Below are 22,779 nucleotides of genomic sequence, written 5' to 3'. Positions count from 1 at the left end.
CACTCGTGGGCAACCTGTTATGGTTTTAATGTATTAAATTCTGCCTTCAAAGAGTTAAAATTTTCTGAGAGTGCTTTGGTGAAAGTTCTGTGAAGCAGGATGCTATACTCTCAGTGAGCATCTCTCCTCTAATGGGTTAGGGGCCAACAGTGGATTGTGTACTCCTAGCCACCTGAGCACAGGGAGGGCCATGACTCAGAATATGTCCAAGATGTCCACTGGTATTCCAACTCTCAACCACTTACTAACCCACTCAGCCATTGCCCATGGTTCATGAACTACGATGGGACTACAGTAAACCACGACAAGTAATCTGAACAAAAATTGCAGGGGAAATGTTAGATTTTAAAGAAAACATGTTACCTCCAACATAGCACCAGAGATTTCAAACCCCACAATGCTGACTAATAAAACAAATTATAGCCTTCTAGGCTGAATAGCTCAGATGACAGAAATGCTGCCTTCTAAGCCCAAGTTGACAGGTCGACCCTGGCTCAGTATGGAGGCATTTGAAGGGGCTGAAAATATACCAGCTTCATGTCATAGATTCAATGGCATGCAGGACATAATTCCAGCACCTCAGTGTTGCCATAAACTGTAAAAGTAGTTAGTGAGACCAGACATTACAGCGAGCCCAAAAGCTTGGCCTACATCCTTGGCTAAAATTCAAGGAGTGACCTTTTAAAAACTGTAGAAATCATCAGATAATGCCTAAAATACTAACAATCTCTGCAAGAGAAGTAATCAGGTCTACAAGAAACAGCTTTCAATGTAAAATTAAATAAATAAATAAATAAATAAATAAATAAATAAATAAATAAATAAATAAATAAATAAAATACATTCATTCATTTTCATTAAACTAAAACCTGTGATTTTTTAACAGAAGAAAATATAAGTTCTAATATGTTACTGTGATGGAAAAACTGGAAGATTTCTTCAAACTGTTTTAGTGGTGGTGAGAAAATACAAGAATACTGTATTTGCCAATGTCACTATCACAAGCTTAGCTTAGCTTAATTTAGTAAGAGATATACTCACATCAGCCACAGTTTCAGGGAGTGGAGGCAGTATCACAATTGAATTTTTGTACTTTTGTTTCAGGCATGTGGAATGAAGAGGAAGACGAGCAAAAAGATGACTTAACAACAGGACAAGGTTCAGTTCTGTTTCTCTAGTTATCTTCCCGTTGTAAGTCTTACAGAGCCGCCTCAGTGCTCCTGAACGCAACAAATACACCAGTACCATGTTTCCTGGTTCATGGTAGTGTAGATGAGTCAGAATTCCACACACCTTCTGTGGATTACCATTGTGGTCCAGTATACCCTGTAAATATGATTAACAATGTCAAGAAATCAAGAAATAAATCAATGATCTGCATTTAGGGCTGTTGCCGAGGTGGCAGATTCCCTCTCAGTTGTTTACCTAGCTTTTTTCTCTCTCTTTTATACAAATTTTCTTTGAATTTGAAAATTTATCGAACATTTCCCTTTTGTGATCTGTGATGATGACTCACTTTTGCCAATAAGAGTTAAGACCATGCAGAATTAACATGCAGTCATGTAATCAGTAAAATTGCCATTAAAATTCCCTTAATGAAAATACCTTCTAACCAAAATGACCAGATGCCTTTTTTCTAAGGTATGATATTTGTTCAATTTTTGGGAGAAAAAATTCCTTTCTTTTCCCAAAAATGAAAGAGAAAGACAATGACAGTGACAGTGAGTCACTGAGTGACATAGCCTCATGTCACTACGAGTTTCTAATCATGTAGATCTTGAATATTTGCTGAATTGTCTGAAGAAAAGAAAAGAAAATGGCAAATATAATGAGGCTAAGTCCCTGATACCTATCTTCACTAGACTCTTTAATAACGATTTGCTGTAACATTGTTTGAGCGAGTCTCTTATGGTTTTTCATTATCTATGCATGTCTCCTGTATTAACTTGTCATTGAAACAGAAGCAGTGTGTGATAACCCTCGAACTGTAATTTAAGAGCTTGTGCATGCAATTTTATTTTATTTTCAGTTAGCTTTAGTGTCTGATGAACTAACAAGGGGATCAACACTAAATACACATCATGAAATGAGACAAAACTAACATCAAGTAATAGACAATGGTACTAAATGGTGTGTCACCTTCGAAGTGTGCCGAGGAATGAAGGTACTCATACTGTAACTTCTCAAAAGTTTGCCCCACATTAGTATGTCAATTATTTCACAGCATTTTCCAACTGAATGAGGAAGGCTGTTCATAACTGCTCGGCGTGTTATGTGACTGAGAACCATTTCCTCAGACAACTGCTACAGAAATGCTTGTCTGATTACTTTCTGAGAGTTCTTTAATAGAGAAGAAGGGAGTTTATAACAGCAACATTTGCCATGGCATAAAATATTATAGGCGGCCGATGTCTGCTCACGTGTTCAACATCGCCAGCATCATCTTCCGATTGCACTTCTGAAAACACTTCCATCAGCTAAACATTTAATGGGTGCCTGTCTCTCTTCCCAATCATTATCACTACCATTTGAAGCAATAATAACTACCAGCGTTGAAGGCTGGAGATAAGAATGCCTGTCACCAGGAAATAAGTTATGCAAGTGCTTGCACCATGGGTATTTTTTGACCCAGAGGAAATAGAATGAAATAATTTGATCTAGGAGAGCAGGGCAAGAAGGGAAGGTACTGAAAGCTACCGAAAACAAGTGGTGTTCATAATGGAGACATGAAGCAATTTTAACAGCTCAGGTCCAAAATAACCCGTATGCCAGTCCTCACAGCTTAACTTCAGTATTGGGTCTTTAGAATGTTGCTGTCTGATCCTTTGATTTGCATGAAATGGCCAATATCTTACATGGAATGATTATGGGCATCTCCTCCTGGTGATTCTAGCTGGTCAAACAAATCCATGTAGTGATGCTCCTTTGTCACAGCCTCTGTTCTCTTTGCTTCCAATTTCAGTAAATGGTTTCACTGAGACAGGTATTTCACCAGGTCCTGAAAGGTAACTTCTTTTTCTTAATGACTCATTTAACTCTGTTTTTGTACCACATTTCCTTATAAATCTTTGTCCTGAGTTTGTTTTACCCAAAATATCAACTGCAACTCGATGTACCTACTCCACAGCATCTTCCCACATTTCTACCACTGGTTCCCCTTGCTTCACTGAGAAATTTACCAAGGCAGTTTTAAAATTCTTCTTATTGGAATTGATTTTCTCTTGTCTAATTCGTTAGATCTGGTCTTCAGTGTCTTAGTCTGTCTCAGCTGATTCATTCGGATGTCTAGCACCAGCAAGCAGTGTTGGGATACTACACTGTCATAAGAAAACACTTTTGGAATGACCACTAAATTTAAAACTCATCCTTGAACTAACCAGTGTAACATGCCCACCACTAGGGTAGATGGCTAAGAGTGTTGGTCTCTGCTTGAAGAAAGTGTTAGATACAGGTAGGTACCAGTACCGAGCTTTTCAGCTAAGTCCAGTATACTACACCCCATCATCATCATCATCACACACACGCCAAATCCATGTGCCCCATGACAACCCAAGTATCTTTCATTCTGAGAGTCAATATGGCAATTCAAATCACCTTCAAGGAAGATGGACTCTGTTGTTATGTTGTTGTTGTTATTATGAAACAGACTGCTACACCATTCCTTGTGCTGGTAGATAACATTGTAGCCATCTGCATATTCCTGTCTTGGAACCTATCCCTTTAGTTTCTTTAACACAAATAATGTCAGCCTTTCTGTTTTTCAGAATTTCTGATTACCCTCAGTGACGGCCAGTCAATGTTTGCAAGTTGACTGTAGCAAATCTCAAAGGGACTAACTTCTCTGGCCTGCTCCATCCTTCAGCAGGTAGCCCCTGCTTCATCAGAAATCCCTAGCATGATCCAAATTCTGATTTGATGTAGCCATAGACACAAATAAGGAATATATTAACAGACATGTCGCTCCGCCTGTCATCAAGGGCATCTATATACCTCCTGGCAGGTTTGAATTGGCCGCCCCTAATGTGGGAAGAGGTGCCTTTTGTAGCTGCCCTTAACTTGCAGTACAGATGCTACCTGATAGATTTTGTACCATTTCATCGCCCTAAATATAAAATTTTTATAAAAAAATAACAGGGAAATGAAATCGTCATTTGCCGAGCATAGCGGTAAAGTTCCGTAAATCGTGCGGCAGAAAGTTCGAAGTAATGAAATACAGACTAATGGAATCCATGTGGCCGCTAACATAAGTGAAAGTATACAGGCAAACGGAATCCAGGTAACCGTGATATAGAAAAGTTCACTATAAACCAACAGTAGGAACATTCGAAGATCGTAAAAAGGAAGAATATACACAGAAGATTTCAAGAAGCTACTGTATAAAGAAATAGCAGATTTTAGAGAGAAGATACTAAAATTATCGGAAGAATTAACAAAAATACGAAGTCCAAATGCTATACTTCTCGTAAAGATATAGGATCATAGGCAAATTACACTGCATGAGATGAAGAAGACGACTGAACGGAAAGCAGGGTTGAACTGAGCATCGATGAAAGTTTATTGAAGAAGATTTCTATGAAAATGATATCTTGAAGCATTTTAACATTAACCTGACAGTATTTAAGCCACCATTCGTGTCGTTAAAACTGCAATAGTTGAATTTACGTCATCATATTCTCCTCATAAGAACCTAAAGAATATAAGAAGGCTTTATAACTATGGAGACCGTGGAATTAATGTTATATTTGTCTATGTTTTTCATGCATGTACGTGAAAACGCTGTGATGGCCTGCTAGATGGAGATGGGATTGGTGACAGACGGGAACCGAACCGGCCTTGCCCGACAACACAAGTCCAGCGATCAAGACTCGGAGATGCCGCAGATATAAACCAGAGATGATCGCCACATAAGAGGACGAAATTACAGCAGTCCCAGCCCAAAACACAGGCAGAATAAGATAAGTTTAAAAGCTGTATTTTTCAAAAGTAGATATTTGTGTAGCATCATGTAGTAATTTGTTGGTTGTGTTGATGTAAGGAATGGATCGATGTATCTTCGAGAGATGACTTTTTTACCACATAGTTTTATCACCATATTCAGACTCTCATGCTCATAGCATCAGTTCAATTTTATGCATAATTTTTACCCATCAAACCACTATGTTTTATGTGTCACATCACATTATCATATTTTACTCAAGTTTCTCCTAGCTTTTATGACAAAGCAGTTTACCATTTGTATTCAGCCATACAAGAGTTATTAATGTAAATCATTCATGACATGTACTTTGCCTATTTGTTGATCTTTGTTAGCTGATGATGACGCAGTGAGCGTCGAAACCGGTCCTTATTATTCAATAAATATTATGTTGTGAACTTCTTATACAACACGTTTTGTATTGAAAAGGTTGAACCTCTTTGACATTTCAATTGTGAATCTCAGTTCAATACGGGAAAATGAAGTTTTTAACTTATAAAGATGACTTATAAAGATAGTTTCATCGCGAACGTATTAATAGTGCTGTTCAGATGAAGGTGTTTGGTAATCTTCAAAAGCAGATAAGAACTTCCATATGTAGGAAATGTCGCATTCGCCAATGAAGCACTATAATAACGTCTTGTCAGTCGATTTCCAAAGAGTTACGCCATAATCAAGCCGTTCAAATGTACTTGGAGTGAGTAAATACCGGTAATGCATATCGAATCGTAGGTTACCAAGATCATCATTAATATTAACTTATTGCCAAACGTGAGTAAATATGGGTTATATTTATATATATATTTTGACAAATCAAGTGCATATTGTCAGAAATAGATGTTGTCGATCCATAATATTGTAATTTCATTGGGATATGGAATTATTCAAATCGAGCGTTACATTGAATAGATCAAATGAAGTTTATGTATGCGGTGATGTAAGGATATGATGGAAATATGAGATAGGGAGTGCGAATAATAAATAATAGATATCCTTGAATATTTCAAATCAAATCAAATCAAATCAAATTCTCTTTATTTGCAAATGAGGTGTTTACCTCGGTGGCAAATGGTACACTAAAATACATTATTGTCAAGCACTAAATATTAAATTAACAAGAGAAGAAAATTTTCCTATAATACAGTATTATACAATTTACGCTAACAATGTTTTCTATTAAACATACAGCTCATCCTTCATAAATTTATATTGTTTACAAAATTCTACTTATAATATCTCCTGTACTACTTACAAATATAGTCAACTGATATACAGTATGTGGAATTACTACAAATGATACTATACAACTGGTATAAGATTAATATTTACATTGCATTTATTTATTTACTTTTTTTTTTTTTTTACCCGTTCTGGATCCTAAGTAGCATAACGACCTGCTGCGTCTTAACCAGAGCCCCTTTTGCCACCACTTTTCAGAGTTCCTGAAGGGCCTTCACAGCTATTTGTTTGGGGAATGATAATAAATGGAAGGTCGTTTGAGGAAAGAATCTCGTGTATAAGTAATTAATGAGAGTGTATGTAGCGTAGTGTAGAATTATGGTTTTATTTAATGCTTAAAGCGACGTAACCTCGAATAATCTATATGTGACGTATTGGCAAATTGAAGATGGGTTTACAGGATGTTAATGAAGTATGGTCATCGGAAATTAATCTCAATTAATCTACAACTCACGCTATTATGGCAACCTCAAAGAAAATTTCCACATCCTATTTGATATTTAAGTTGATTTAAGCTGAAACACTAGATTAGTGTCGGCAGGTATGAAATTAGTGTCCTCGTAATATTAGCTTATCGCTATTACTAGATTAGGAACTGTCCTTTAATGTGTGCCTCGAATTATTGCAAACATATAATTGAATTTATTAAGCGATGCGACATAGTATAACCTTGAATGCAAAGGTGTTGAGTCTATCTTGAAGATTTTACAGGTTTCATAGGAATATTTTGATCACATCTAGTCATGAATAATGATATATATATATGTGTGTGTGCGTGTTTATATATATATTAACGTAGGTAGCTATTACGAGCTACAATCATGAAACATTTCTTATTCTGCGTGTGTTTTCTGAAAGATAAAGTTAGTTGAAGAGCCTAGACAGATAATTAAGCTTTAAAAAAAATTCTCGGATTCTTAAGTTTGAAACTTTGTAAAATATCAATAACCGAAACTGGATGTATGTCAGAACTCGACATTCTGCTGGAGCTTAACAGTAGAATCTTATATTTCACGAGAATTTGACTTTATTCATAAAAGAGTTTCATTTTTATTTTACTCTTGTGTCATTTACACAATTTCAAGCTAATTCATTAATTTAATTAATTTCTAAATGTCAATACAAAGAACTATACAATTATAATTTTTTAATAAGAGAATGAGAAGTCAGGATGAATTCATCAAACAATCTTAATCCATGAAAAATTTTAGGAGAAGAATTATTTGATAGGATGAGACCATAGGCAATAATGAGGTAGTTTTTGATTAATGATCATGGACTTCAAGGACGACTTCAAGATTTTTTTTTTTGTTTGGATGAAATACCAATGTTCATACAAAATATTTAGAAAACATTTAGCTCATCTGAAAATATGATATAATTTTGAATAAATATTAATAATTTAGAATTTAAGTGATTTTATATTATTTATAGATTATAAGATTAATTTAAGGTAATATCTTACCTGATGATGGTAATTGATTGAGTTTGAAACCGAGTCTTCATGACCCAATATTCCAATCGATGTTTGCATGTAATGAAAGGTAGAGAGGGTAATCCCAGTCGGATTCACGGTAAAAAAAAATGCTGATGTAACTTATTCCCTGAGATATTGTTCGAACATTGAATTTTCTTGATTGCTGAGGAGGACCGAAAGGTGAGATAGGCACTGTAGCACGGCTCTAGATAAATACCGTATTTCACGGCATAATCGTCGCACTTTTTATACCAAAATTTTCGAAAAAAATTGTAGGGTGCGACCATTATACGATGAATATTTAATACCAGTATTTGTATTACTCAAAAAATGTATTTATAACTAAATTGTATTTGATACAAATTTAAGATGCATGTAATACTCGCGTTTATACATCAAAATAATTAAAATAGTCTAAAACAAAATTCATAATTTTTCGCAACAATTCGGCGAACGTTTTTCCAACCTGAAAATAAAAATGAACGTATTAAGTTAATTTGTCATTAATTTGAGTATTAAAGTTAAAATATTACACTTGCAAAAAATTATCGCTTTGTTGTGAAATGCGGACTTACCGGTACGCAATTTATTCCAAATCTTCGGTGTCGCTATCGCAGGTTTCGCTATCTGATGCGCCGTCCTCGCCTCTGTTAATACCAGTATCAGATTCTTCGTCTCCCTGCCACACTGCGTCAACTTCGGAACCGTCTAGTGCATTCGAAATCCCAGTCCTTTTGAAGCTCTTGGAGACTAGTTCAGGTGGTATAAGATCCCAACTCTTCTTCACCCACGAGCATAACAAGTCCAAGGGTGGACGCCTGATATTTCCGGCGGGCATCAATTGCTGATCGCCGTTCATCATTCACTCGTTGTAAAATCGACGTAAGTGGTCTTTAAAGGGTTTATTAACACATACGTCTAGTGGCTGCAAAGCAGATGTTAGGCCACCAGGAATGACTATCTGTCGTGTCTTATTTGTAGTGAGAATTTGCTTCACTTCGTTCACGAGGTGACCTCGGAAACTATCTAAAACAAGCAGAGCTGGTTGTTTTAGTAGTGCACCAGGTCTTCTATTCCACACAGTTTTAACCCAGTCCAGCATGAGTTCTACGTCCATCCAACACTTTGGTTGCACTCGTACATGAATTCCACGGGGAAACTGTATATTCTTAGGCATCGTTTTCCTCTTGAAAATGATGTAAGGCGGCAACTTTCTCCCGTCAGCTGTAATGGCTAGCATTGCCGTGCATCGCAACTTCTCACTACCGCTGGTTTTCATTAATACACTCCGTGATCGTTTTAGCGCAATAGTGCTGTTGCGAGGCATATCCAAAAAAAATTGGAGTGTGATCGGCATTACAGATTTGAGAAAGCAAGTATGAAGTTTCCTTGCGCAAACGTATGACAAATCGGTGAAAATTTACAATCTTGTCCGTGTAATCAGCAGGCAACTTTTGGCTTAGTGTTGTTCTCCTTCGCACTGACAGATTGTGTCGTCGCATGAACCCCTTAATCCACCCACGAGTCGCCTTAAACTGAGTTATCGGTATGTTGTGTTTGCGCGCTACCTCCTGTCCCTTAACCCATATGCATCCTCCCGCCCTTTGCTCTGACATTGCTAGGAATCCGCCAACTTTCTTGTATGCAACCTGGGTGTTGCAAGCTTTCGGTTAAAACAGTATAGTGGGTGATCGACTGCGCGTATTATCACGGGACCTGTTGTATATTATTGAGAAATTCCACACTATTGCTCATGACACCAAAAACAGAACTTTACAGAAATATAACACATAAAAAATCCCTTTGATATCTTAAAATTTTCATTACCTTATCTCACCTCGGAAGTTCTTTAGTGTGTGTTATGGCCTTAATTATACGGCACGAACCTAACATTTGCCGATTTGAAATAAGGAAATAATAGGAAACCAATACGACATGAGCCTAACATTTTCCTGATTTTGAAATAAGGAATTAATGGGAAACAAATCACGAGTAAGTGAATGAAGAGATTCGAACCTATATCCCAAATACGAATTTACAGCCGTATGTCTCTCTCGGTGTATTATTATTATTATTATTATTCAGTCTGAGGATCAGTGGTAAAGTGTTCACATCCAGGTACCAAGATCGTAGGCTCAAATCCGGCAGTCGCAATCGGATCTTGAGGGGCGGGAGAAAGTTCATTCGGCATTCCATGTCGTACCATATTATTACGCGAAAGATCTCTGGTAATATATTTCGTTTTCATTCATGCACAGGATCACTAATAACTTCTTCCTCACTAATACTGCTGAAATCAGAGTGTAAAACATCAAATATGCTTTGAATTTCGCTACTACTGAGCATTTTGCACGAGCAAGCAACTTCCTTCTGTCAGCCATCTTGTCAACAACAGAATACAGATTTCTCGATCGATATTTTAATCAATTCTCTTTGCCAAAGTTGCATACCAGAGCACTCTGGTGACACTTTGAGACACCAAGAACAGATTTCAATTAGAAATGTTTCCGGAAAATGCCAACAGATGTCACAAATATCTCCAATATGCGACCTTGCATCCCGGCGTACCAGTCCGCTTGTGAAGTCCTGGCCCAGGCGCTCGAGCGCGTACCAGTCCGCTTACGGATGCATAGGGGTTAATTTGTAACATTTCATATGATACACTGCAGCCATTGTTACGTATTTCACTGACGTACCTAAACACTTCTTCGTCAATTATAGGAAACTTCCCTGTTTTAGGACCTCTAAACGCGCGTCTAGAAGGGTTTGTGCTTTTTAGCTTGTTTTTTACTTTCCGCCAGTCACGCACCAACTTTTCACTCACAGAAAATTTTCTTTCTGCAGCTCTGTTCCCATGCTGTTCATTGAAGGCAATTACGCTTAGCTTGAAGCCCGCAGAATGGTTTCTATATTTACCCATAATCGCTTATAAATGCTTCACACGTTAATGTTTTGCGATATAAATGACTTTCCGTAATTGTTCACTATTAAAACAAATTATTTCTGCAAACACCCAAAACACAAATTAAAAACTTAAATTCTCACGCACACATGTCTACAGTAATCACGTAAATCTGAAACAAATAAATGCATCTGTGATCTGTCCATTCCAGAGCAGCCAATACTGTTAGGCAGCAAGGAAGCATGCAACAATTTATCAGTTTAGCTCGATGGTTGCGACACACTACTGTGCTTGCGCAAAGCTCGCAAACCGGAGCTCTAGCTAGCGCGGTGTAGATCTACTGTATAGTTGACTGTATTCCGAGACGTCAGTAACAAACATTCATTTTTTTCAATTTCTTTTAAACATACGGTAATTAGGTTAATATTTCTACCCAGTTATTGATGATTTTACATTACATTACTGACGAGTTTATAAAATAAAACTTTAATAGCATTGGATAATAATTATCTTGACTGCTTGGATAAAAGTTTTCATCCCATGCCCGGACACTTATGACGTAGTAGTAAGATAAGAGTCTAGCGATGACAACTGAGACATCGTAAATAATTCGGCTGAATAATTCCGTGGAAATCTGCGTTATCGTCTTGGATTTCACTTCGTGCGCAATAACACAGGAGCCGGCCCCATGGTGTAGGGGTAGCGTGCTTGCCTCTTACACGGAGGCCTCGGGTTCAATTCACGGCCGGGTCAGGGAATTTTACCTGTATCTGAGGGCTGGTTCGAGGTCCATTCAACCTACCTAGCCGGTATTTCCTGGCGACGTTGCCGATAAGCGATAACTTACAGCCTTACGTATTTCAAATGGGAACTCATAATATGTAGGTGGTGAATAAATAGTACACTGTCTCGGGACCACGTTGTCAAACTGCCGATAGCCTACCGGTAAGCATAATATGTAGGTGGTGAATAAATAGTACACTGTCTCGCGACCACGTTGTCAAACTGCCGATAGTCTACCGGTAAGCCATGCGTCAGACATATACCGGTATTATTTATTTATACGTTGTGCAACATGTCGCAAACGTGACTGTGTTGCCAAATTGCCCATAAACCATACACGTATTTCAATTGCGCATTCATGTGCAACTTACGTTGCAGTTCCATTTACCTTTTAACCAGATTAGTGAACAAAATTTGGACGTGCGACGATTATGTAATTAAAGGTTTAAAGTCCGATTTTTGTATTGAAAATAAAGGATGCGACGATTACGCGGTGGCGACGATTATGCCGTGAAATACGGTTAGTCACCCATAAGAACGGTGCAAGAAAAAAAATTGTTAACCAGTCGTAGAGCTCGAAAGGAGAAAGACGCCGCGGGACTAAGCGTTCGATTCAGGAAAAAGGTAGTCGCCCACTCATGGCAAGAAAATTTTTCCCTAGTACGGCTCAATTTCAGTAGTATTTTAAGTTGACTTATTACAAAAAATAGCTGCTATGACAGCAATAAGCAATAAATTCCATGTCAGGTGACAACAGAGCACAGTATCCGTTGTTGTTGGACTACTGTCATGGGAAAAAGTATAGACACCAGAGTTAATATGTTAATAAGAAGTCTATATTCTTTGACCCAAATAGAAACAAGCTATACCAAAATTTAGGTTATTTTATTATACATTTAATTATATGGAGTAGAAATTTTTATCATAACCAGTTAAAATTTTAACGCTGGTTGAACCAACACTGGTTGGCCAGTATTCTTTCCATTTAAAATGGAGTGCTCACTTCGAACATTCATAACTTTAAAATATTGATCTAATCGTTACCAAACTTTGTCTTAACACATTCACGCCCATCATCTGAGCGGGTATTTAAAGGACTGGCCCAGCTATTCCAGCTGTTAGTGGCAGAGAAAACAACAACGAATTCTTTTCACAATAAGTTCTAAACGGAACAAGATATGGAAACAAAATTTTCCACGTACCTTAATGAAGTCCTCTAGTATCTCTGTAGGGCATGGTAGGTAATGTCACATTTTCCTGGGTGAATGGGAACACTAAACATTCCAAAAAATAGCGTGCTTCGCTAATAATTTTATTTTTGAAGCACACTTTGCACCTTCTTCAGGGGAACTTGTCTATATTTGATGGTGGAAACTTTAAGAGAATATACTCTTTTCTCTTCGCATCTAACCTAAATGAAGGATCCTTGGCCGGTGCCATTTTTGGCGGCAAAATTGCAGGACGTTGACTTGGAGCTGATGATGTAGATGGAGCTGAGATTTCAGAGAGAGGTGACTGTACTTGTATGTCGGGTTCACTTTTTTTACCCCGTTTGAGAATTGCCTACCGGGCGAGTTGGCCGTGCGCGTCGAGGTGCGCGGCTGTGAGCTTGCATCCGGGAGATAGTAGGTTCGAATCCCACTATCGGCAGCCCTGAAAATGGTTTTCCGTGGTTTCCCATTTTCACACCAGGCAAATGCTGGGGCTGTACCTTAATTAAGGCCACGGCCGCTTCCATCCAACTCCTAGGCCTTTCCTATCCCGTCGTCGCCATAAGACCTATCTGTGTCGGTGCGACGTAAAGCCCCTAGCAAAAAAAAAAAAAAAGAGAATTGCCTGGTGTTCCTTTAGATCTTTTGGTGTACCCCTATTCGACCGTATTGTTCCACATACGGCAGTGTTTTGTTCCCGTAATTGTTTCGCGAGTCAAACGCTATTTGTAATAATTGTCCATATAGACTGTATACCCCTGGCCAAGATAATTTTCAAGCAGCTGATAAACTGTGCTTTGTAAACTTGCATCACTTGCATCATTTATTTTGTCCCTACACGCCATGGTTATACTTCAGAACGCGACTATACACACGCTTGTGCAATCACAAACCAACTACGCAGCTAGTTGTGCGAGCGTTAGGCTACCTTCAGAAACAAAACAAAGAAAGTGCATTGGGAGGGAAAATCGCCGTGGCCATGTGGTTTTCGGTGAGTAGAAACATTCATAAGGGTATTACTTTCATCTCTCTCGCACATATTTGTGACCAAAATAGATCCCAGCTGCGTAGGAACGGCTCGAGTTCAAGGTTGCGCTTATCCGGGCTAACTCGGATACGGTCCACAGCATGGTCACGCGCTATAGGCAATAACTCGGATACGGGCGTGAATGTGTTAAAGTAACTTACTGTTGATCAGTAAACCAAGTTTTTATATCACCTGATATTTGTGAAAAAGGTTCTTGTAAATTTTGTGAAACAACATTTTCTCAGTACTGGGTGATCATAGCCGTACAAAATTCAGCTTGTTTGTTCAGGCTCAAATTAAAACTGCTCTTCTGCCTGCATCAAAAGCTGTCTTGTGACCTAATATTGTTGATGACATCTGATTATGCAGAACCAGTTCTAGGAATCATCTATTCTACTAATGAAATGTCCTTGAGTTTTGACCATGCATGTATGGGGAAACACCGATTGTCTAATTATAGAACCATATCACTGCATGTCGCGAATCCAAACCTTGTCTCCATTCTGGAGAGGTGGAAGCATTCGTGCCCCCTTCCTTCGATCAAAATTTTGTTTGTTTTGCAGTTTTATTTTAGTCATTCTTTCAAAACTGGTAAAATTTTGGCTGAGGTACCTGTTAGAAAGTCATTGACGATGGTAAAGTGGATAGCAGTTTTCTACCATACAGCAACTTGGCTGGTGAAAGAACCGATTCTAATGGGGTGTTCCTATATTCAGGAAGTCCCAGGTTGACATCACTACATTTCGAAAGAATCCCCTTTTCTGTATTGACCACTTTCTCAGCACCCCAGTTTGTGGGAGGATATCTAGGGCTCGATGATTCACATGTAAACCGTTATGGTACAGCAAATCTTTTGAACCATCAGACATGATTTGGGTGCCTCCATCTGAATGGAGAATTAGAGATACTGCCTGATGCACAAACACATTTTTCAACCGTGCAATAACCGTTTGGGAAGCCAAACAGTCATATACAGCTCCAGGAAATGAGAGTAGTAATCTTGAAAGACCAGGTAACATTTGCCATTGTGTTATTAACAAGTCCACTGAGATAAGCTGCCACGGATGTTGTGGCAATTCTCCAATCATTAGGAGTTAGTTACAATGTGCTCAATGTCCTTTGAGCATCCCAGCCACTGCACCTACTGCTTGGCTCATCTTCAGCAATACACAATGTAATTTTTCCAACATTTCCTGTCAAAGCGCTAACAATATAAAAATCTGCATGCCTTTCATTAGCAAGCCTTTCACCATTGTTGAGCTCTGATCTATGTTTCCAAAAACACTGACAAATTTTCCCATTTACCATGTACAATATTTGAATCGTGTAATTACAAAACCCATCTCCAATTATCATGAAAATGGAGATAAAGATTGTTTTGATTCTCTTGCGCACATGTCCACCACTGTATTCTATTAGTACGCATCAAAACCCACTCTAGCCATTTGAAATTAAATGTCAAAGTATGGGGTTATTTTCATATTCCACCATCTCCAATGCCTTGCGCTTGGACATAGATAACATAACCCGCTATCACCAAGACACATGGCTAGTGCTTACCGTGGAGGCCACTGCGTAGGCTATTTGAAGGCACCAGCAGTGCCAATGCACTATGAGAGACTTTGTCTCACTACCAAAAAATTGATGCCTGCTTGGCCATCAGATGATATAGATGTTGACTCCCATAGGGAGCACTAGCCATGCGTCTTGGTAGGTGTGCGAGGTACCAACTGACGAGCCCAACCTAGCACACGGGGACGAAACGCTGGCAACAAGGAATGAGTTAGCTGGAATATTTATAATGTCCAATAACGGACCATTTATATTGGTATTATAAATTCACTCATTCGGGACACATATTTCAGATTCCCTATGGGAGTCAACATCTATATCATCTGATGGCCAAGCAGGCATCAATTTTTGGTAGTGAGACAAAGTCTCTCATAGTGCATTGGCACTGCTGGTGGCTTCAAATAGCCTACGCAGTGGCCTCCACGGTAAGCACTAGCCATGCGTCTTGGTAGGTGTGCTAGGTACCAACTGACCAGCCCAACCTAGCACACGGGGGCGAAACGCTGGCAACCAGGAATGAGTTAGCTGGAAAATTTATGATGTCCAATAACGGACCATTTATATTGGTATTAGGTCAAGAGTAGCACTTCATGGACAGAGTAGTTATTTAGTATGTAGATTAGATATCATGTGATATTTTGACTTTGCTATTTGAGTGTGATTATATTATATTGATATTGTGTCATGTCATTTCATCATTCATATCACCCATCATTTCGTTAGGTTAGATAAATCCTCGAAGGTATGTGTGAGGGTTGTTATGTGTTTATTTTCGTGTTTATGCGAGTGTCTTCAGGACAACTTAGTTTATTTAAGGGCATAATCGTCAATATTTGATTTAATTTTATTTCATTTGAATCACGAAAAAGCATTATTGTCAGGACCAGATACACGAAAACGAATGTAAACCGTCAAAAATATGTAACATATGGAATATTAAGTCTGACATATATGGTTGAATGATAATACAATCAGGCAATGATTATTATAATGCAGGTCATTATAATCAGGCAGATTATACTCAATGAAGCCACATAATATTCTTTTAACAATCTTTATGATAATATTAAATATCACTGTGAACTGGTGTTCGTATCAATGATTAGCCTTTTGAAATATGAAAATTATGCAATGCTATCACTGCATTACATTGATTTTAATTTGGACAAATGACTGGTTGAGATTTCAACATTCATATATTTGGGAATTCAAGACGCTTTGGTTTCGTCTTAATTTAGTTAGGGACTTTATTTTGAATAAACTTGTTATCAATATTATTTAGATGTAATCAACCATATCTGTGAATTCGTTCCAACCTTATGTTCATACTAAGTTATAAGGAAATGTCAACTTTAGTAACATGATCAACTTCATCGTAAATATCAGATGATTTGCGATTATGAGAAATATTAACAGTACATTGATGGACTTGAAACCATATAACATAAGCAATTTATTTAACTCATTTGATGCGTCATATTTTCGAACTGACACTTTTGATCGCCCAATAGGATTCCCAGCTCAACATCTCATAATCGATGTGTTTCATCATTATTCAATATTGGGGATGTGAGCCAACATAATTATACACTAATCAGTCACCCTAGCTAGCTGTGGCGTGGTAATTATCGGAAGTAGCCCCACAATGAGAAGAACCTGTCAAAGACCCTGGGTGTAGAGTGCTTGTGCTGACACGGGGCGTCGCAGTAGATATTATCTTTTTTTTTTTTAATTCACCCCCTTTGTCACTCCTGTTCACTCCGCATTAATTGAATTTTCCTAAAAAAAAAAAGAAATGTGTGTTTCTTTATTTTTAAAGGAGATTCCAAATACAACTTTTCATGTCTGTGAAATCTTCAGTTTTTTAGTTTTGGCTCGGTGATGATGAATCAGTCAGTCAGTCAGTCAGTCAGGACATGTTATTTTATAAATATAAGTTTAGATTATTATTACATCTATAATTTTGTCACAGTTCATCTCAGCAACCCTGAAATATATGGATCGACACTAATATTGATCTTTTTCGATAATCTAGAATCCTTGATTTAACATTGCCATGGTTACAGTGGAGCACTTCTTCAGCCGATTCCTAAAGCCGGGGTACCGAGGTGCTAATGTCTTGAAAATGGTTGGTTTCAGTGCCTTAAAATGTGGTTTTCAGGTCCTGGTTTGTTCCTCGCATTGCACGGCTTCAAATGAGCTCTGTCTCGTCCTTGTATGACAGATTCGATATTTCGCCTATATTAGCCTATTGTGATGTGCCAAAGGGCCTAAATCTAGGGAATGGTGAGGACTTAACATGTCAAACCACTTCCATAACCCTCTCAGGAGCAATAAAAACAAAGTATGAAATTTTCAGTGAAATCGGTGAATTGGTTTTTGAGTCTATAGAATATGAACAAACAAACATTCATTTTTATATATAATATTATATATTAAGAACACATTTGATTTGTTGAGAAGGGACATTAGTCTAAAAATTATGGAATAATATATTAAAAAATAAACGTGCCTACCTGTAGCATGAGCAACTGCGTGCTGAAGGCAAAAAAGTGCTTCATCTGCTCCTTCAACTCAGGAATATTCTGATACACTAAGTTGCAGTTTAAGTAAGTCAGAGCCCTGCAAAATTCAAACAAAAATCTTACCCCTCATATTTTATAGCAAATTCTTAAGACATACTTTGAAGATGCTATTGGAATATTGTATGCACATCATTTGTCCTACTTCCTCCCAGTGGTTCATAACTAGTGCGCACGACATGGGTACCATCAGGCCCCGCCTTAGTCTGGCTCCTCACCACTAACCTGTCTGGCAAGGGAAGCCCTACCAGTAGCTACATTACTGCCAGCACAGCTTGGTGGAGGCCGAGTGTCATGAGAGTTAAAATAACTTGACACCCTAAAGGAGTCAATGGCTTTGGTCAGATGAACTACCTTAGGTGGGAAATCAACCCTCAGCGCAGAAAATGTCACTGAAATCCAGATGGTGGCTTCTTGTTCTCTATGTTAGGCCATGGGATCCCACCTCATTTGATCTTTTCCCAGCACAACCCGATGGCTTTTCTCAGTTCCACATTTCAAATTTCTCTGAAGACTGGTAGAGAATGACTAACTATTGCTGAGAATGAAATGAAAGACATGGACTAGAGATCTTGAGACAGTGTGAGACACTAAAGGAACAGAAATATTAAAAAACTGTCCAGGGAAATGTTCATGGGGAGTGTTTATCAGGATGAGCCGAAAAAAGATGGGTCAACCAGATTCATGACATTACTGTGTTCCCACTGGAAATCACTGCTCGGAAAGCAGGTCATCAGGGATGGAAGAACTCATCACTGCTCTTGTGTCACGTTGCTCAGGATTAAATAGTGTTCAGAAGGGTTGATAATCCTCAATGAATGCAAAGCATCTCAAATATTTTAAAACTTGGCTCCAACTGTCTGCAACTGTTGGGCAAGAAAGATATAGGATAACCTGACTATCTTTGATATGCAATGATGGGTAATGAACACAATAAGCCAGAAAAACCTTATTTTTTCATATTTTTGGACATGGCTGCTTTTGCAACTAGGCAAATCAATTGTCAAAAGAAATTAAATTGCAACTGCTCATGTATGTACCTTTTAATATTCACCATGAAAATGTCGATATTTTTCTATATTGGTTCCAGTTCTGAAGAAGACATTGAAGATGAACAAACATTCAATGAAGGAAGCTGGAACCTTTTTCAGCCACAATAGGAAAGAAGATTTAACGCAGCCAGTCCCTGCTATGAATGGTGTGAAAATGTTGCTCATAGAGTCGGTTGATGCATTTCAGTGGGCTTGGCAGACTGATATGTAATAATAACTCTGGCTCGGTGAGGAGAGCAACAGGAAACTACCTCACTCCTCATTTCCCTAGTACGCCTCTAAAAGTGATGCCTAGGCCATCTATAACAACGGATGGCAGAGCTGTTGAGGATCCCACCAGCGGAAGCGCTGACGGACTGAACATACATACACATAGTTGTAGAGAAATGAAACGTCTGCTAATGCAGTACTAGTGACCTGCCCAGAATTTGTACAAGAGCAATTTTAAGTTGATGGTAAAGATTTCTTGTACACAATATTTGTTGCTTTTCCTCCTGATGTGCAGTTATCACTCATTAATACCATTATTTGTTCAGAGCACTTGTTAGAGCAAGAAAGAGAATGGGGTTAAATCAAAGTTAATACTGTAAAACAGCATCTATGTAGTGGTATACCATATAGGGATTTTCTGAAATAGTATTAATCAACATTTAATTTAAAACTGTCTGTATTTTGCATTAGTACAATACCATCATTTATGTTACATGCAGACTTGCCAACTTTCAAACATAAAAATCAGGAGAAATTTGGCAACGAATCACAACATATTATGACACATCACTGATGGCAGAACATGTACTAATTCATTATACTTCAATACATTAACAACTCTATTTGGCCTACATATTGTGACCTTTCACGCATCTCTAAATTGTGGGTTCTTGTTGAAAAAATTATGCCTCAGCTGGTGTCATGCGGAGATGCAAAAGATTCCACTCTAGGGACGTGAAAGTTCATCGAGTTGGGTCACAGAATCGTATCGCTGGCTCTATGTTGATTTGACTGATGTATGAGGACGTTTGTTAATTAATATCTTAACCTAAATCATCATGACATACCTTACTCTATTAAATGAGAAAACCGGAAATATTACTTTTTGTAGAAGGATGTTCCGTTTAATGACTAAAATATTTAATATAACAACTACAATGTTAATAAAATAAAAGCAACACAAATGTATGTTAGAAGTGACTGAACGTTACATTAATCTAAAGAAAACAATCTTAATCTTTGACTCTTGTCAATATTTCATTTCACATCATAATATTCTTATTATGAAAGGTTGGTTGTGACAACAATAATAATCTTTAGAATTAGCCAAGAAAATCAAAAAGAAAACCAACCTTGCATTACTGAAGGCTTAAATTTATAAATAAGTCCATCATTCGCCACATTTATCTTCTAACTGATGGTTAAGATTATAAAATCTTGTTGGCTTGGCACATCAATTTACTGATCTCAAATACACGTCCTAATATCCCGATATCATTTCTAAATCATCATTTAATTCATCGAAAATCTAGCTGAACAACTTGAACGCACCAATAACCAGTGCTTATCACAATCATTCAGGTCAAAAAATTGATCAAAGAACATAGGACAACATTATAATTCTTCAAACATTAACATTGAGCAATAAAATGAAATTAATCTCCTATGAGCTCAATCGGCATTTGCACCTAACTAATGAACATCTGAAAATACAATCATCACCAACTACAATGATTCAAGATCTACAATGACTCTGCAGCTCTGGTGTCCTCCATGAAATAAACCTGGAAAAGCTACTTCGGCTCTAAGCGTCAACTCAATGATCTATAAGAAGAAATTCAGCTAGCAAGAAAATCAATCTACACATCACACATAAATGAAGGTTACACATTCCATTTGTGACATGGTTCTCATCTGTGTGGTATCATTAACTAATGAAGATCTCATATTATTCTCCAATTTTGTGCGCAATTACTCATACTGTATTTAATTAAGATACCTTGGACGATCTTCCTACCAGTGTCTTTGATACGTCTCGAAACATCATCGCAAATATCGCCTTTATACCTAAGTAATCACTAGAGCCCGGATTTCCATGCAAATGCATGTTTTTCAATAACCTAGCTACACTTCTCAAACTTTGCAAATATATACGTTTTACAACTTAACAATTCCAAATAATCGTCCTTTTTCCGTGCATGTTTGCATGTTTTGGCCATTTTAGGAGAAAATTCATGCATAATGCATATTTGGAAGATTTTGGGTTAAATAACGGATATTTGGACGTTTAATATTGCATAATATGACTTTTATTCTGATTTTGACGCATATAAATGGTTAAAATGCATGATAGTGCCATTTCTGAATGTTAGTGTGCAGAATTTGGGACAATTTTTCCACGTTATAGGCTATATAGTATGTCTATTACTGAGAGACGGAGAGAATGTATTCCTGGCATCCTATGTGACAAAGTTAGTAGCATACATACGGTACAAGTCCTATAATCCAATTAACCAAACACTTTCTTATCTGTTGCTTGAGTAAATAATGACATATTTCGGAAGTCCCCACATCGATATCTAATTCTTAGGAATAAGGTGTCCCAGTTTTACAGTTGGACATTGCTATAAATTGAACCGTAAATTGTGCATTAATCATTGACGGCTCATTTTTCGTCTGTTAGACGAACAAAAGAAAACTTGTATCGCACTTGTGTGGCGCCGTGTTACTGGGATAGCAGCTTACAAACTCTGGTTTTTCATTGAACCCCCTACCGTTGTTATTCCTACCCGGAACTCTCAGTCGTAACACGTCTTTGTTATCGCAGCAGGCAATCGTTACCAGTTAGTGAGGACATTCAAATGTGTCTGCAATCATCGCATGGAGAAGTAGCTGCCGCAGCTAGAGATAAGTTGAACAAATTAATTTGTTCAAATCCTGATTTTGAATTCGTCAAGCTTATAGAAGACGTATTGTGGTGAAAATGCAAAAGATGTACTTACGATTTGACCTCATTTTGTCCAAATGTCTTCATTGAAGTATGCATCTATCACCTCCTGTGATGTAAAAAGATCATTTTCTGTGTTTAAGAATGTGCTGACAGATAAACGGATGGGCTTAAATGAAGATAATTTGGAGAAATTAGGGTAGTTTCTGTACAATGTTTCAAAAGGAACTGCATTTTGATGGTGCATATTTTCCAGTTTATTGTGCATGTTTTGCCATGTGATAGGGCATGAATGCATGCATTTTTTGAGATTTGATAGTGCATGGAAATCCGGGCTCTAGTAATCACCATTCATTACTGAAAATCAAATTCATATGCATGACGAAATCAGTCTTCACTGCAACAAATATCACCATTACCTCTACATCGCATTATCCTATTAAAGGCTTAATCCCAATGAAACATTCTTCGACGATCCATATAACATTAATCACTCACATTATTCGACGACCCTATCACAATAAATCTCTTATCATTTTATACACGTCATGCTCAACAAATTTTCATTTCATTTAACCCCTCAGCGCCGACCTCTATACGTGGTATAGACCCTCTTTTCTTCCGTAGCCGCCGACCTCTATACGTGGTATAGACCCATACATGGTTTCACATTTACGGCTATAGCGTGAAGAGTTTTGGAGTTACTGATACGCAAATTGTTTTGTTTCCAAGAAGACAGTTTCGGGTTTATCAGTGTTGTAAATAAGAATTGAAAAATCTTTATAATGTAGTTGTTTTTGCAAGGATAATTATTTGTCAAATAAGTCAGAGCTTTTTTAAAAGTCTGTTTGCTTCATTCTTTCCCACAGAATAAAATAAAGAAATGATGATCTGAGAAGTTTGTCTTTTCGTGTGATGTTCTTTGCTCTATTTGTACATTGGGAGTGTGGTTTATTTATTATATTTGTCTTTATTTCTCAGCTTGTAATATTTTCGTAACTCTCCACGAGCGCTCTGTGTA

General features: G+C 37.7%; 1 protein-coding gene across 1 annotated transcript in view; it reads right to left on the bottom strand.

Moving 5' to 3' along the window:
• LOC136876438 (probable ATP-dependent RNA helicase DDX60) overlaps window positions 1-22,779 on the bottom strand; it is a 152,053-nt gene that overhangs the window by 33,076 nt on the left and 96,198 nt on the right. The window contains exons 4-5 of the mRNA XM_067150413.2: window positions 17,703-17,808; window positions 1,042-1,326 (exon numbers count right to left, since the gene is read on the bottom strand). Of these exons, the coding sequence (XP_067006514.2) occupies window positions 1,042-1,326; window positions 17,703-17,808 (391 nt within the window). The remainder of the gene's footprint in view (window positions 1-1,041; window positions 1,327-17,702; window positions 17,809-22,779) is intronic.

This window comes from Anabrus simplex, chromosome 6 (genome assembly GCF_040414725.1).
Source record: "Anabrus simplex isolate iqAnaSimp1 chromosome 6, ASM4041472v1, whole genome shotgun sequence".
In the NCBI taxonomy this organism is placed as follows: Eukaryota; Metazoa; Arthropoda; class Insecta; order Orthoptera; family Tettigoniidae; genus Anabrus; species Anabrus simplex.
The sequence above is the reverse complement of the archived record's forward strand: the minus strand, read 5'-3'. Positions and strand labels throughout refer to the sequence as shown.